The 17,500-nt window shown below is 35.3% G+C and overlaps 1 protein-coding gene across 1 annotated transcript in view; it reads right to left on the reverse strand.

Moving 5' to 3' along the window:
* Positions 1-306: 306 nt before the first annotated feature.
* LOC137625495 (uncharacterized) overlaps positions 307-17,500 on the reverse strand; it is a 21,186-nt gene continuing 3,992 nt past the window's right edge. The window contains exons 2-4 of the mRNA XM_068356405.1: positions 3,200-3,679; positions 731-1,786; positions 307-402 (exon numbers count right to left, since the gene is read on the reverse strand). Coding sequence (XP_068212506.1) covers positions 307-402; positions 731-1,786; positions 3,200-3,679 — 1,632 coding nt within the window. The remainder of the gene's footprint in view (positions 403-730; positions 1,787-3,199; positions 3,680-17,500) is intronic.

The raw sequence follows: 17,500 nt of genomic DNA on the forward strand, positions 1-17,500 counted from the left end.
TCTCTCTCTCATTAGGCGATGAAGTATGAAGAAGGTACATAACCACGATGAATAAACAAAACTCGGTAATTGGAAAGATGAGTTTAACACTTTCCTTGGTTTTTTTTCTCTACCGACATCCAAGGCTGTCTCTCTCCTAATATACCTAGCTATGTAATGTTTTTTTTTTTTTTTGTATATTCATTAATATTTTCATAGTATCGTTCTTATTATATCATTGATTATAATGAAAGAGCACTGGTAAACGTTAGTAATACTATAGGAGTGGGTGGTACTATAGTACAAGATTTTACTATAGAGTTAAATTTACTGTTGTACTATTGAAGATCTGTGTTTGTTGATTGTTTTGATAGTAAAAGAAGATTTTCTACTTGTAATTTCAATATAAGAAACGTCTTTTATCTTTTTAAGAAAAAAATATATCAATGATATTGTTACTAGATATAATTTGTGAATTTTATACTATAAAGATGCATCAAGGTCTGTAACAAAAAGGTTAATATGCCTAGCTTACATTGTACCTATCAATTTCATTCACCAAGTGGCCAGCTTAAACCTAACAGCACATTTCCAAAATATCTGATAGCAGAAATTCTTGTTGGCATTAGGTCAGCAATTGAGTAAGTGTCTTCTGGAGTGAATGTTTTGATTATCATCAAGACCTAATCAAAGCATTGAACTCAATCTAAAATCTAATTGGTACAAAAGATCACGAAATGGAAATACTTACTCCAGGCTTGTCTTCATACTCCTCCGAAGAGTACTCCTCGCTCGTGTCGTAGTTTAAGTCGTAGATTGGCTCCTCGGCAAAAAATTGCTCTTGCGCGTAAGCTGGCTCTTGGGGATAGTCAAAGGTATGATCTGGGGCAGGTAGATATGCAGGATCTCTGCCATAGGATGGGTCTACTTCATAAGCAGGCTCCGAGATAAAAACTGGTTCGGAGGTTTGGTCTAGCCCGGGAAAGCGACTCGGCTCAGTGAAGTGCGGCACTTCGGAAAAGTAATTGGGTGTGGTTGTTGGCGTCAGTTCTGGGCCTAAAGGAACGGGTGTCAGGCCTTTGGGTTCAGTTCTCTCTCCAAGTTGGAAAGATGTCTTAGGCTTTAGAAAACTTGCTTCAGAGACACCAGCATTTGGTTCCTGGAAGTGCTTCTTGGGCCTTTGAGTAGGAATTTCCAAGGCAACCTTTTTGGGGACAGGCGTGTGTCTTGGCTTTGTCACTGGTTCGTAAATAGAAGGCTCTGTACTGAAGTAATAAGGCTCAGTATGGAAAGTTTCTTGGACAGTAGGCTCTTCGGAGAAAGTGTCATAGCTCTGGGTTTCGAATTCGTCAGATCCCTCCTCTTCTTCATAATCAACTGGAACAGGTTCCAGTACAGGAGGGTTGACAGCTGGATATGCAGGAGATGGTGAAGTTACTTTCACCTTCGACCTAAGCTTCTTTCTGACGAGAATGGGTCGATATCTAAGTCTTTTATCGTTCCTGTTGATACCTCTAGTAGATGCAGTGACTACCCTTGCTCTGGAAGTGACTCTATTTCTTGGTTCCTTTACACTGGGCTGTTCAATAACTTCCTCTTCTTTAACGTCAGTCCTTAAGCCCCACTCGTCTCGTATTGTTTTGAAGCGTTGTCGGAGTCTAGAGGCAGCGCTGAATGAAGGAAACCGGGAAGTTGTTGATGCCGTGGTGGGAGTTGTTGAAGGAGATTCTGTTGTAGTAAACACATCTGGAAATACACGTACCATCTTTGGTCCTGGGGTAGCTACGAGCACTGCGGTGTCATCCATCTGAAAGTAGGAAAACAAAGTGCATTGGAGATACAGCTGATGTAAAAGGATTGATATTTCAGTAAGATTGTGCAGTACAGATAGCATACCCAGGGATATACTCTATAATTATTTTGCAATTACATTATTTTGGTCTTTGTGATATTTTTTCTTATATGATAGAATGAAAATTAGTTTGATTAATAGCAGTTCAATAGGGAAGTTTCTGAAGTGTACTATTTACAGTGTTGGGAATTAGTGCAATATTGGCATTTCATTGTGTCTTTCCATTATGGGTCTAACTATGATTGAACAGAAAATCATCTAAACCAAGTCTGACCTAACTAATGATCCAGTAGAATTTATTCTTATAATTTGAATGTACGAGTATTTACACCAGTCTACATAGCACCCAACTGAAGGGGCAGTGGAGAAAAGATCACTAGCACTTAGTTATTAGATATGATGGATTGGGATCATTCTGTAGTCTAGATGTACCCAAGTCACATCAAAGATCTACTCGATATGATGGATTGGGATTATTCTGTAGTCTAGATGTACCCAAGTCACATCAAAGATCTACTCGAAGAATAGTCTCAAATTGCAAAGAGCAGTGACACTGAGGAAACTGATATGCTGCTAATCTATTACTCTAGAGGTTTGGGCCTCATCACGATTCAATGCTGGATACACTGGACTACTATGATTTGCTGCACATTTTATTGATGCTTGCTGTTTTCAAAGGTGTATTAACAATATGATTAACTGAGAGATTAACAATATCTTAAATCAAGCCAGGAATCTGGCTTGTGGAAACCAGTCAGTGTTTGGATGATCTGGCTTGTGGAAACCAGTCAGTGTTTGGATGATTTAGGTTACCGATGGTATCAGTGCATCAGTATACACACTTGGTATAGCTTAAATCATCCTTATGCAAGTACAGGCCTTGCACAACAGTATCTCGCATATGATGGCAACAGGGATTAGGGAAATGGATAAGAAACATACTTTTGACCTCTGGAGCTATTGCAAACTAAGTCTACACCTAAGCAGGGGCCAGTTCAGAGAGAGCAAGCAGGAGTAGGCTAAAGCTTGAATTTAAGAAAAACTTATTCCAGTGAGACTCTTCAAACTCGGATACTCTTATATTTTTTTCATTACTTCTCTTAGTTTAGTCATTATGTCCTTTCCTCGCTGGGCTACTTTCCCTATGGGAGCACTTGGGCTTGTAGCACCTGGCTTTTCTAACTAGATTTTGTAGCTTAGCTAGTAATAATAATGATAATAATAGTTGTGGTCAAGGTTCAACCCACTCATGCCTGCAAATTCAGAGGCAATGACCGTGTAAACTTAGCCTAACAGCAGAGTTATGGGCACACTACAGTTATATCTTTTCACATGTATTATCTCATTGAACAAAATCTCTGTACCTACCAAATCAGGGGTCAATGAGGAATCGGTCTGAGTCTCTTGATGATGATCATCCTCTTTGTCTCTTGAGAATTTCCTAATTGGCAACCCTAACTTTTGGCGCCTAAGCTGAAGCTGTCTCCTTCTCTCTGGATCCAACGGGCGTCTGCGCCTACCACCGGATCTCTGCCTGACCTGCCTGGCGTTTGATTCTGACAGCAGGTACGCTTCATCTGCATCTCCTCCAGAATCCCCAGACAACTGGTGCGTATCCTCCAACGCTGATCTTGATTCTTCCTCAGCCGCTGCCCTTTGATAAGCACTCCCGAATGTTTCCTCTCCAAGTTGATGTGAGTTTCTTATGAGTCTAGATTTGTGCGTAGACCCAGACGCTACGAACGGATCTCCGTCGTCCTCCTCCGTCGCATGCGAAGGTGTAATGTTGTCACTTGGTCTGGCCAAACCCTCTCCTGTTGTCACTGCTATGGCCATAGCCAAGATCACCTGGGGATTGAAGAAGCAATTCGTTAGGCAAATGATGACTCCATTTATCAAACTTACTTCTGTAGAGCAAGAGATTTTTTACACACAGGTTTTCACTCAAATTAAAGCAGGCCTATTTTGATCATTTATTCTTGAAAACACTGATACAATCAGGTTATACAACCCGGATTTGACCAAATGGTCAATGAACACAAAAATAAAGGTTTAATGACCTAGTCTAATGTTTGTTAACTTCAATGGTCATATGACCAATGCAGTAGTGCTTGACATAACTTCCTTTCTAAATTTATGTGAGGTGTGGTGTTGCGACCCACGTACCTCACACATTTTTTATACTCTTAGCGAGTCCCCCATGGAAAAATAGTGTGATCACTCCCTGCAAACCAACCGAGTATAGGTGGCCCTGACTAGTATAGCTTTGCTTATCATGGCGATACACAAACCCTTAAGGTGTCTCCCACCCCCAGAGATTGTATGTGTATGTGGGTGTATATATATATATATATATATATATATATATATATATATATATATATATATATATATACACACACACTCAAGGGCTGTCTAAAAAGTATCCGTCCTTTGGCTGGAGAAAATATATTACATTCCTGATGTGATTGGAACCCTAATCCCCTTCAGAGTAGACCTTTTGGGCCTGGAGAAACTTAGGCCACTGATCCTACCATTGCTGAAATATATATATATATATATATATATATATATATATATATATATACTGTATATATAGCATCATCATCATCAACTCCTCCTCCTCCTATTGACGCAAAGGGCCTCGGTTAGATTTCGCCAGGTGTCTCAATCTTGAGTTTTTAATTCAATACTTCTCCATTCATCATCTACTTCACGCTTCATAGTCGTCAGCCATGTAGGCCTTGGTCTTCCAACTCTTGTAGTGCCTTGTGGAGCCCAGCTGAACGTTTGGTGAACTAATCTCTCTTAGGGAGTGCGAAGAGCATGCCCAAATCATCTCCATCTACCCCTCATCATGATCTCATCCACATATGGCACTCGAGTAATCTCTTAGTTTCATTCCTAATCCTGTCCCGCCATTTAACTCTTAATATCCTTGTGAGGGCTTTGTTCTCAAATCTACTAAATCTATTGGAGATTGTTCCATTGTCATTCCATGACGCATGTCCATACAGTGACACCGGTCTCAATAAACTGATATATAGTCTTATTTTTATATGTAATTTTAGGCAATTTGATTTCCAAATTTTACTTAACTTAGCCATTTTCTGATTCGTTTTTTTTAAATTTTTCACTAAACTCTAATTCTAAAGACCCTGTATTGGAGATCATAGTTCCTAAATACTTAAATGATTCTACCTCTTTAATCGTTTCTCCTTCCTATGATATTTCATCTTCCATGGCATACTCCATTGTCATCTGTCTTTCCTCTATTTATCCTCTGCCCAACCTCGTGTGATATTTCATGCATTTAGGTAAGCAAGCATGCCAATCCTATGGTGTTCTGCTAACAAGGACAGCATCATCAGCATACTGTAGGTATACTAAATTCCTATCACCAATCCAGACCAATCCTTCTCCACCATCTCTGACTATTCTACACATTACAAAATCCACCAGCAGGATAAACAACATAGGTGACAACACATTCCCTTGGAGTACTCCGCTGTTCACTGGGAATTCATTCGATAAGATTCCATTAACATTAACTTTGCACTTTCTATGCTCATGAACAGACTTAATCAAATTTAAATATTTAAGAGGAATTCCATAATAACGCAGAACTCTCCACAAAATTGCCAGTGCACACTATCAAAGGCTTTTTCATAGTCCACAAATGCCATCAAAAGGGTTCTTTATTCTATACATTGCTGTACAACATGTCTCAAAATGAAAATTTGGTTAATGCAACTTCCACCCCTTCTAAATCCTGCCCATTCATCTCTCAATTTTTTATCATTCTTTCTATCCAGTCTCTTTATTATTTTCATAACTGATGTAAGTTTTATGCCTCTATAATTATTGCAACTAGTCGGGTCTCCCTTTTTTTGCTATTTTCACCAGCACTCTTAACTCCCATTCATCAGGTTTGGCTTCATGCCACATTCTACAAAATAATCACTTCATTTTCGGCCAGTACCATCTCGGCAGTTATTCCATCGTATCCCGGGGCTTTCCATCTCTAGTTTTTTTTAGGATAGCTTCGACTACAAACACAATGAATTCATTAATAGGCACGTCAAGGTCTTCATCAGCTTCAGGTATATCAATCAAATTATTCCCTTCATATCTCCTATTCATAACCTTATTAAATTGTTCCATCCAATGTTGTCTTTTTTTCATATTCTGATGCTATAACAGAACCGTCTCTCTTTTTGGTGGGTATATGCTTCTTCTTCTTTGCCCCAGTCGAGATTTCATTAATAACTCTATGAGCAATTCTCACACCATAGCCACTTTCTGAACTCGTAGCTTTTTCAGCCACATCTGCTTTACTGTCTAAGTATTCTCACCAGTCATTCCTGGCTTTTCTTTTGACCTCACTGTCAGTACTGGAATACTTAGCATGCTCTACCTTGTAATTTTCATTACTTCCTCGAAAACTTTCAACAATCAATTTCTGTCTTTGTCTCCTTTTTATAGTATATCGAGTATCAATTGATATCCATGGCTTTCTCCTTGTATTTGCGTGTCCCAAGACATCATTACCAACTGACTGATATGTTCATGATATCACTCCATTCTTCATTGTCTGTTCTTCGTCTCATAAAAGAGCTGGTGATTACCACTAATATCGGCACCTTTATAGCTTATATTTCTCAGTCTTCCTTCTCTCTTTATTAAAGGCAATGTGATCTTTCTGATTTTTGTAAATGCCACATGGTGAACACCATATATACTTTTGGATGTTCTTGTGTTGAAAAAGAGTACCTCCAATGACAAGATTGTTTACTGAACAGAAACTTATGAAATGTGCTCCATTTTCATTTGAGACTTTGTCAAGACCCGCAACAACCATCACATTCTCTATACCTTGATTATTTCTTCCAACTTTTGCATTGAAGTCGCCAATCACAATTTTCATATCTCTCTCAGGGATGTCATTTATTACCCTCTGTAGGTCTTCATATTATTCATCTTTCCTTTCTTCAGGGGAATCATTTGTTGGGGCATAACGTACTATAATGCCCATATTGCACTGCTTTGATTTGAACTTTGCTAGTAACAATCTACTATATACAGCTCTCCACTCTGTTAATGCCCTTTCTGCTCTTGGTGTCATCATCATTCCTACCCATTCTCTTCCAACTCCATCTGATCTTCCAGAGTAGATATATATATATATATATATATATATATATATATATATATATATATATATATATATATATATATATATATATTGCCTTGGTCTAAAGTTTCTTTACCAATCCCCTTACAACTTCCAACTCCATCTGATCTTCCAGAGTAGATATATATATATATATATATATATATATATATATATATATATATATATATATATATATATATATATATTGCCTTGGTCTAAATTTTCTTTACCGATCCCCTTACAACCTGTTTCACTTAGGGCCAAGATACCCAAACTATATTTCATAAATTCACCCTCCACTCGTTGTAACTTTCCAACCTGATCCATGGTTCTAACACTCCAATCACCTATTTTTAATTTTTCTTTAGTATTTATAAACCAGGAGATTCTTAGCACCCTGCTACGTCCAGGACTGGGGGCCATTCATTCATCTTCTCTTTCCATGACTGACTAAATCCGTAGAGGATTCACTGGCTAGTTATATCAAAGGATAGCCAGTTCCTTGTGATGCGCAGTGCCTATCTAAGGTAAGTGACCCCTGCCGGTCCATACTTATTCTAGTAAGATGGACCGCCAGGCATCAGAAGTAAAAGCCAAAGAGACAGTTTGTCCATTGCCTTAAACCCAATCCGTCACCCTGCTGCCAGTGACTTCATCGAGATTTAGGGGGCATTCCCTCCATATACTGTATATATATATATATATATATATATATATATATATATATATATATGATATAAGTTAAAATAGTAATTAATTTACAAATGATTGATATGAAATTTATTTTGTAATATTCTACTTTAATCGTAAAACAGAAAACGTGACTTATTCCAAAAACTGCACTTAAAAAACACATGGCCTCCGCAAGTAGTCCTAAACAACCATTTCAAAGGAAGTCTGGCAGCCATGTCTGTAAATATCTCATTTTGAAATGACAGGAAAAACGGACCAATATGTCTGCATCCTTCCATGTGTGACAGAGTACGTACATATATTCCTTACTTGCTCAAGAGACAGTCATTACACTGTGACCTACTTAGGACTAAGCTCACTCGATAGCTCCCTCTCTTTCTCTCTCTGTGTCACACACTCTCAGACACTCTCTCTTTCCAACTGAAATAAAAGCTTCCTGTTACGTTTTCCTTACACCATTATGCAATGCTATTATCAGCTGTGTTGACCTGTGAACCTTTTTTCATCGATTTTTTCATGGGTCTAAGATTGGCTTTTACCGCTGCGCAAGGGATCTGGTGCATAGCGCGTTTGGAAATGCATTAAAAATACATATACCATTACCGATTTACATCTCCATGGTCTGCGACAGACACACAATACCGATGGCTTCATTAAAGCAATCCTTTTGGGTTAAAAAAAGCTAAAAACCATTAGAAACAATATTGACAAGCATTGCATAATGGCAGAGGCCAACCCTGCTATTTTCATTTACACTCGAATGCCTCGCGAACGTCTTGTAGTACATATCGGGGTTCTCTTTCTAACAGAGGTAATCGTGATCACCAGTAAACGAACATCTACCTTTTTTCTTTCCTTTTTTTGCTAATCAGATTATCATAAAGGTTCTCCGTCTCACGCACAACACCGGGGCTTTTCATGAGCCGATTCCAATTACGATTTTCCCAAGCAGCGTGTCTATTATTTCTTTTGTTTTGGCGGAAGAATGTTCGTTATATCGAGGTTGGTGGGTCGGTAGTTTGAGCACGTATACTGTATTGCATTTTAGGTGCATCTTTTAAAAGTGTTTTGTACTCTCTCTCTCTCTCTCTCTCTCTCTCTCTCTCTCTCTCTCTCTCTCTCTCTCAGAAATCAATCCAAAAAAAGGAAAGTGAACATAATTTTCCTATTGTAGCTTTGGTTATTATTACTACTACTACTACTACTATTATTATTATTATTATTATTATTATTATTATTATTATTATTATTATTATTATTATTATCATCGAAGTTGCAACCATATTGGGAAAAGCAGGATGTTTTAAGCCCCAGGACTCCAACAGGGAAAAATACCCCAGCGAGGATGAAGAAATAAACTATAAGAGAATTAATAGATAATAAGCATAAAATATCTCATGATCAGCAACATCAAAACAGATCTTTCATATATACAATATATATATATATATATATATATATATATATATATATATATAAATATATATATATATATATATATATATATATATATATATATATATATATATATATATATATATATATATATATATATAAACATTTGCGGCGAATTTGAACGTACGAAGTTCCACCGATTTAACTGATAAGGAAGATCATTTGACAATCTGGTCACCGATGGAATAAAACTTCTAGAATATTATGTCGGGTTGAGCATTATGAAGCAGACGATAAGACTTACAATTAACTCGTCTATCTATCTATCTATCTACTCTTGATTCAAGCACCGCGGTGTATAATTAACATAGCTCAGAGTTATAGTAATTTCACTGCCGTGATTTAGAAAGGTGAAGAGAGCGTATTTAAGAACCAGTTTTGCAAGCTATACACTGTTTACAAGCTTCACAGGACACATTCCCATCAAACTTGTTCTTCTGGTTGAGTTGTTTAACTCATATCTTCTTGTTTCCATTTCACTCGCTAACGAAGTTTGAGAGAGAGAGAGAGAGAGAGAGAGAGAGAGAGAGAGAGAGAGAGAGAGAGAGAGAGAGAGAGAGAGAGCCTGTTGCTATACCTTATTCTATTTTATAACTGGTTATATAATTAATTTTCCTTTATTTTCGGGGCTGATCTGAGAGAGAGAGAGAGAGAGAGAGAGAGAGAGAGAGAGAGAGAGAGAGAGAGAGAGAGAGAGAGAGAGATTATTGTAGCTATATTCTATTTTAACTTTATAATTGGCTACATAATAGTTTCCTTTATTTTCGGGGCTGATTAGAGAGAGAGAGAGAGAGAGAGAGAGAGAGAGAGAGAGAGAGAGAGAGAGAGAGAGAGAGGAGAGAGAGAGAGAGAGAGAGAGAGAGAGAGAGAGAGAGAGAGAGAGAGCGATTCTCTCATAACCGCCGGAATTGAAAGACACATTACGTGAAATGAAAAATTGGGATGAAACAAAAGACAATCGACTTCCAAACAGAATTGAGTATTTTCGCGCGCTTTTTTTTCTTTTGACAATAACACAATAGTCTTCAAATATCTAAGTTTATCAACTTCATCGTAAATTACATCTATTGTGTTTTCCTGTAGTTTTTTCTTTTCAATTTCATCGTGAGACTTTTGATGTTTTCATTTATAATTAGGATATATATAGTGCCTTATCATTACTTTTAATTATCATAACTGTGTGCTAGGCCTAGGTCTATTGTGTGTGTGTGTGTGTGTGTATGAGAGAGAGAGAGAGAGAGAGAGAGAGAGAGAGAGAGAGAGAGAGAGAGAGAGAGAGAAATTATATAATAACGGTAAACCGAATGTTTAACTTTAAACGGGATCAAGGTAAGTGACATTGGCAGTTATTGCTTTTAGTAGATCATAAAGATTTAAATCACTTTGTAACTATAACTGGCATCTCAAGGTCTCTCTCTCTCTCTCTCTCTCTCTCTCTCTCTCTCTCTCTCTCAACGCCTATTGTGTTTATATGAAAAGCAGTCTATGTTCTTACGAGAGAGAGAGAGAGAGAGAGAGAGAGAGAGAGAGAGAGAGAGATGTAATTAAAATTACCAAAATGAGCGTCACGAATTACATTAGCCGCTGAAATAGTCGGTCTACGTTATATTCGTACTGTAATGATGAGAGAGAGAGAGAGAGAGAGAGAGAGAGAGAGAGAGAGAGAGAGAGAGATAAAACACAAAGTTAAATATCAAAACTAAAGCAAGCAACCAGATTCTATCCCACACACACCCCTAGACCGAGGGTAACGCTAATCATAGCTTTTAGCTGCTCGGCGAACAGTTATTTGAGTGTAACCATTACCTCATTACCGGTAATGTATCCAAAAACCTTCATGTAAGAACTGATCATTATAGTGATTATAGTTTTCTTTGAATTTTAACCATAATTCAAGGAGACTTGTATACTGTGAAAGGCTTCTGTAACCTGCCACCTCTCAGAAATATGTAAGAGGGTGTAAATCGCTCTGTTAATTATTATTATTATTATTATTATTATTATTGGCAAGGTTAGAACCCATGTTGGAAAAGCAGTATGTTTGCCCAAAGGCTTTAACAAGGAAAGTAGCTCAGTGAGGAAAGGAAATAAAGAATTAGTAAGTAAAGTCTATTAAAGTAATGAGAATGTAAAGAACATGAGATTATTTTCATATCACTAATAGTTAAAATAGATCAATTATATATAAACTATAAAATAAGAGTTGAATAACAGGCTAGATGGTACAAAAACTCTTTCAAAGTCAGCAGATTATTCTAAAGTTACACAAAAGTGTGTGATGTGCATTCTGTCACCACAGCTTGTCACAAAGAGCAACAGGCTGGAAATGACTTGTGAGTTGCATCACGCCAACATCTTTCCTTAGACACGCTACCTTATTTCTTATCTTCTTTTTTTCTATATCTTTTTATCTTTTTTTTTCTCTTTTTATCTTTTCCACGGCAATGGATCGACTCAAGGCCACGCGTAGAGCGAGTCAAGTAGGCTAAACATAAACATTAAAATGTTTTGCAACGCGTTTTATCTTCTGAAACGATTTTTTTTACTTTTTATTCATTCATTATTAAAGTAATTTTTCAAGTTATTTATGTATTGAAGTCTGTAATTATATTAATTATATTTGGTATTATTTCTGAAGGGAAGGAATTATTATTAAGTGTTTAAATGATTGCTTTACAGGTCAGATCTCCACAAAGATTTTAGCTGAGGTCAGCAAATATTACATGGCTCCCCCACATGGCTGATTACCCACAGCATATTTTCTCATTATACCCACAATACATTTCCTCAGATAGAGACATATTTTGAGACCTCCACAGTTCATTTTAATAACAAAACTCAACTCCCACAATTCCCTCACACAAATTTCTCCATCTTTTCCGTAGTTTATTGTATTGAATAGATGTATTTTAACTTTCAGAGTGGATCTCTCTCTCTCTCTCTCTCTCTCTCTCTCGGTGGCGTAGATCAAAGTTGAGTGGCCGCAGAAGGGCGCGCACTGACGCTTTCTTTCTTTCAGACACGCCGATGATATATAGATCTAGTAACACGTTGCGTATAACGGCCAAGAACCTTTTTTTTTGCGTAATTCTGGTCGTGAATGTTAACAGATCTCTCTCTCTCTCTCTCTCTCTCTCTCTCTCTCTCTCTCTCTCTCTCTCTCTCACGAAAGATTGTGTGTATATATATACACATACTGTGTATAGTTGGGGAACGTATGCATAGGTCTATATGGGAAATTTATATATAGGCCTATGTAAATACTGTACATATAGACTAGCAACAGCTGCATTTTATTGTTTTATATATATTTACACACACACACACACACACACACACACACACACAGAGAGAGAGAGAGAGAGAGAGAGAGAGAGGAGAGAGAGAGAGAGAGAGAGAGAGAAAGTAGCATACGAGAGGGAAACCTACCTAATGGGTGGTTGGTCGCTGGGTCATTCCATGATAATGTTAAGCGCCTCCTTGACCTACGTGACCCGTGTTCGAACCCATTCACTTCTTTTCTTTGCCGGCCGTATTTCTTGCGCTTTTGTGCGTATTTGCGCTTTCTTAACGTATTTATGTCCGTATTCATATGTGTGTGTGTACTAGCGATTGATAATAAAAGATATTGAAATAAAGAAATTAAAAGAATACTGATAAAAGAATCAAGTCTAATATAATGACCACCGTGATGTCAACACTACCACCCGGGTTAGTGACGCGCTTATTATTATTATTATTATTATTATTATTATTATTATTATTATTATTATTATTATTATTATTATTAACGTTTTCCTCTTATCGTCCGTCGAATGACAGAACATAAAGATTGAGATAAAGGAAATGATTAAAGTTGGGAACTAAATTATGTAACTGTTGTTGGACACCGTCTATGTCACATATATGTCTACATACATGAAAACACACACATGTATTTCAATAGTATACACAGCATACCAACGTCTACTGTACACACTATCTATTTGGGAAAAGTTCCCAAAGAACCGGAAACGGGTGAGAGAGAGAGAGAGAGAGAGAGAGAGAGAGAGAGAGAGAGAGAGAGAGAGAGAGAGAGAGAGAGAGAGAGAGAGAGTGCTTATCATACTTTCTCTGAGACTAAGTCACGTTTGCGTGTATTTGTTTAGTTTTGAATAATGTTTTATTATCAGTAGGCTTATAAAAACCAGATATAATACTTTGAAAATCTTAAAATGTAAGGCTCATGCTTCACATTTTTTTAATTAAGGTGAAAAATAGTCTATATATCATTATATCTATAGATTTATAAAGTCTAAATGCCACACATTCTGAGAACAAAAGTACAGTTTTTGTAGATAGATATTTAAGCCTATAATTTTAGGTTTACACTCTACAGTGGTTTTAGATGGATTTTTAAGGCTATAATTTTAGGTCTACACTCTACAGTGTTTGTAGATGGATATTTAAGCCAATAATTATAGGTCTACACTCTACAGTGTTTGTAGATGGATAATTAAGCCTATAATTTTAGGTCTACACTCTACAGTGTTTGTAGATGGATATTTAAGGCTATAATTTTAGGTCTACACTCTACAGTGTTTGTAGATGGATATTTAAGGCTATAATTTTAGGTCTACACTCTACAGTGTTTGTAGATAGATATCCAAGCCTATAATTTTAGGTCTACACTCTACAGTGTTTGTAGCTAGATATTCAAGCCTATAATTTTAGGACTACACTCTACAGTGTTTATAGATAGATAATTGAGCCTATAATTTTAGGTCTACACTCTACCGTGTTTGTAGATAGATATTCAAGCCTATAATTTAGGTCTACACTCTACCGTGTTTGTAGAGAGATATTCAAGCCTATAATTCTAGGTCTACACTCTACCGTGTTTGTAGATAGATATTCAAGCCTATAATTTAGGTCTACACTCTACCGTGTTTGCAGAGAGATATTCAAGCCTATAATTCTAGGTCTACACTCTACCGTGTTTGTAGAGAGATATAATTTTAGAACTACACTCTACCGTGTTTGTAGATGGATATTCAAGCCTATAATTTTAGATCTACACTTTACAGTGTTTGTAGATAGATATCTAAGCCTATAATTTTAGGTTTACACTCTACAGTGTTTGTAGATAGATATTCAAGCCTATAATTTTAGGTCTACACTCCAAAGTGTTTGTTATTAATATAGATTTCTTGCATCAGCCTAGGACTTGCACTAGGTCACTCCAAAAGGAAGCAAAATTGAAGTTATGTAAGGAATATTGAGAAATCGGTTATATCCTCCGTTCACTGACCACAAAACGTGCACTATAAGTTACTTCTGCGGTCTCTTAAAAATAAGAAAGTTAAAAAACCAGGCAAAAGTGAAATAAAAAAATAAAACTTTCAAATGTTCAGTCAGTGTAGCCGGAAGATGCTTCCAATGTTATTATTTTGATATAGGTCTAGTGTTTATTTTTACGTTTGCAATTTGATTTTCATATAACTTTATATATTCATTTTTATTATTGTGGAATATTGTAGATTCATTCTTACACTTAATCTATTCTAGTACTTACCATACGTGTTTCATACACACTCATACACTGGAATATTATCTTTTTTTTTTATCTCGCTGTCTCCACTGATAATAGAAAAACCTCTTTAAGCTTGCTATTTCATGTTTCATAATTTGATTTTTTTTTATTATTTTGCCCTCAACTGTTTATATATAAGTTCGTTAAATAGAAAATTTAAAAACGCAATAGCATGACTGCGATGAGCATTTATGAAACACATGCGGTATTTAGTTATACAATATAGGTCTATGCTGAGAGAGAGAGAGAGAGAGAGAGAGAGAGAGAGAGAGAGAGAGAGAGAGAGAGAGACAGAGAGACAGAGAGAGAGGTATAAACCCTTGCCAAAATATTTTTAACCTATTTGCTATATTTCATCAGAAAACTATATATATATATATATATATATATATATATATATATATATATATATATATATATATATATATATCTGTTAAAGTTATAAATAAGTTATAAAAATTACAATTATTTCCTCATTTACGAAATAGTTTTTTCCTCTTTTATACAATTAGGACTATAAGTAAACGATCTTTAGTACCACTCTGTAACCCATCAAATTCAAAATATATTTTTTGCATATTTCATTATTAAAGTTAGTAAACTTAAAGTTACGTTATTTTAAAGAATTAAATTTTTATTTAACGTATTTAAAGTAAAAGAGAAACGCATTCATTTAAATTACCGTTGAAGATGTTCTAAGCTGTTATATTTTGTCACAAATGCCACAAAGAGAAGAAAAAAACACCCACACCACCACACCCACAACACTAATTTGCACCACGCCCACACAGTACTGCGCTGGTGTGCGCTTTATCAAGCAACTCAACCACACGGTTGAAACCACAATTGACCTAAAATACGTTCGGATTGATGAAAAGCTTTTCGAATTTATGAAAAAATGGTCGGGTTTATGGAAAAATGATTCGAAGTGATGAAAGAATGTTCGGATTTAAAAAAAAAAAAGTGTTCGGATTTAAAAAAAAAAATGTTGGGATTTTAAAAATAAAATTTCCGATTTAAAAAAGTGTTCGGATTTAATGAAAATGTTCGGATTTTAAAAGAAAATGTTCGGATTTAGAAAAAAAAAAGTGTTGGGATTTTTAAAAAAATGTTTGGATTAAAACAAAATGTTCAGATTTAAAAAAAAAAAGTGTTCGGATTTAAAAAAAAATGTTCGGATTTATAAAAAAATTCCGATATATGAAAATGTACAAATTGATGAAAATATGTTCGGATTTATGAAAAAATATGTTCGAATTCTTGAAGAAAATTTCGAATTCTTGTAATAGGTTCGAATTTATGAAAATATGTTTGAATTTATAAACATATATTCGAATATATGAAAATTTTTTCGAATTCTTGTAAAATATATCGAATTCTTGAAAAAAATATCGAATTCTTGAAAAAAAAATGTTCGAATTGAAATTTTTTTCGATTTTATAAAAAAAAAAGATTCGAATTCATAAAAGAAAACAAGCGCCTGGTACAGTGTTTTGATATTTATGATTCCCACAGAGAAACTTGATAATTATGACATAGACTCTGTTTTGACAACTGCCTACATTTAGGCCTATCGATGTAAAGGTGAAAATTATCATATTTGAGTGGCAAATGAACGTTAATAGTGAGATTTTGTATTGAAGAACATATGAATATTACAATACTATACAATTTAATGTATAGGCCTAAATTAAAGAATTAAGTAACTGAATTATAGCTCTTGGAATAGTCCTAGGTCTAATGAGAAGAGACAGTCGGGTGAACCGATAGTGAGATGTTGTATTGAAGAACAGATATATATTACAATACTAAACAATTTGATGTATAGGCCTACATTGAAGAATTAAGTAACTGAATTATAGCTCTTGGAATAGTCCTAGGCCTAATGAGAAAACATTACCGATTGATAGTGAGAATTTGTATTAAAGAACAAAGATATAATACAATACTTTAGAATTTAATAAATAGGCCTACATTAAAGAATTAAGTAACTGAATTATAGCTCTTAGAATAGTTCTAGGCCTAATGAGAAAACAGTACCGGTTGATAGTGAGATTTTGTATTGAAGAACAGATATATATTACAATACTATACAATTTAATGTATAGGCCTAAATTAAAGAATTAAGTAACTGAATAATAGCTTTTGGAATAGTTCTAGGCCTAATAAGAAAACAGTACCGATTGATAGTGAGATGTTGTATTGAAGAACAGATATATATTACAATACTTTACAATTCAATGTATAGGCCTACATGAAAGAATTGTTAAATAACTGAATTATAGCTCTTGGAATAGTCCTAGGCCTAATGAGAAAACAGTACCGGTTGATAGTGAGATGTTGTATTGAAGAACAGATATATATTACAATACTAAACAATTTGATGTATAGGCCTATATTGAAGAATTGTTAGATAACTGAATTATAGCTCTTGGAATAGTCCTAGGCCTAATGAGAAAACAGTAACGGTTGATAGTGAGAATTTGTATTAAAGAACAGAGATATAATACAATACTTTAGAATTTAATATATAGGCGTACATTAAAGAATTGGTAAATAATATAATTATAGCTCTTGGAATGGTCCTAGGTCTAATGAGAATAGACAGCCGGGTGAACTTGTGAACTAAGTAATTTCATAACGTAAATGCAAGAATGAATTATTGAATAAGTAGAAAATGGCAATAATCAAATTAATGTAAATAAGTCAAACAAACAAGCCTCAATAAACATAAATAAACTCGTAAACAAGTCATTAAAAGACCAAACAATTA

Source organism: Palaemon carinicauda, chromosome 32, assembly GCF_036898095.1.
Source record: "Palaemon carinicauda isolate YSFRI2023 chromosome 32, ASM3689809v2, whole genome shotgun sequence".
NCBI lineage: Eukaryota > Metazoa > Arthropoda > Malacostraca > Decapoda > Palaemonidae > Palaemon > Palaemon carinicauda.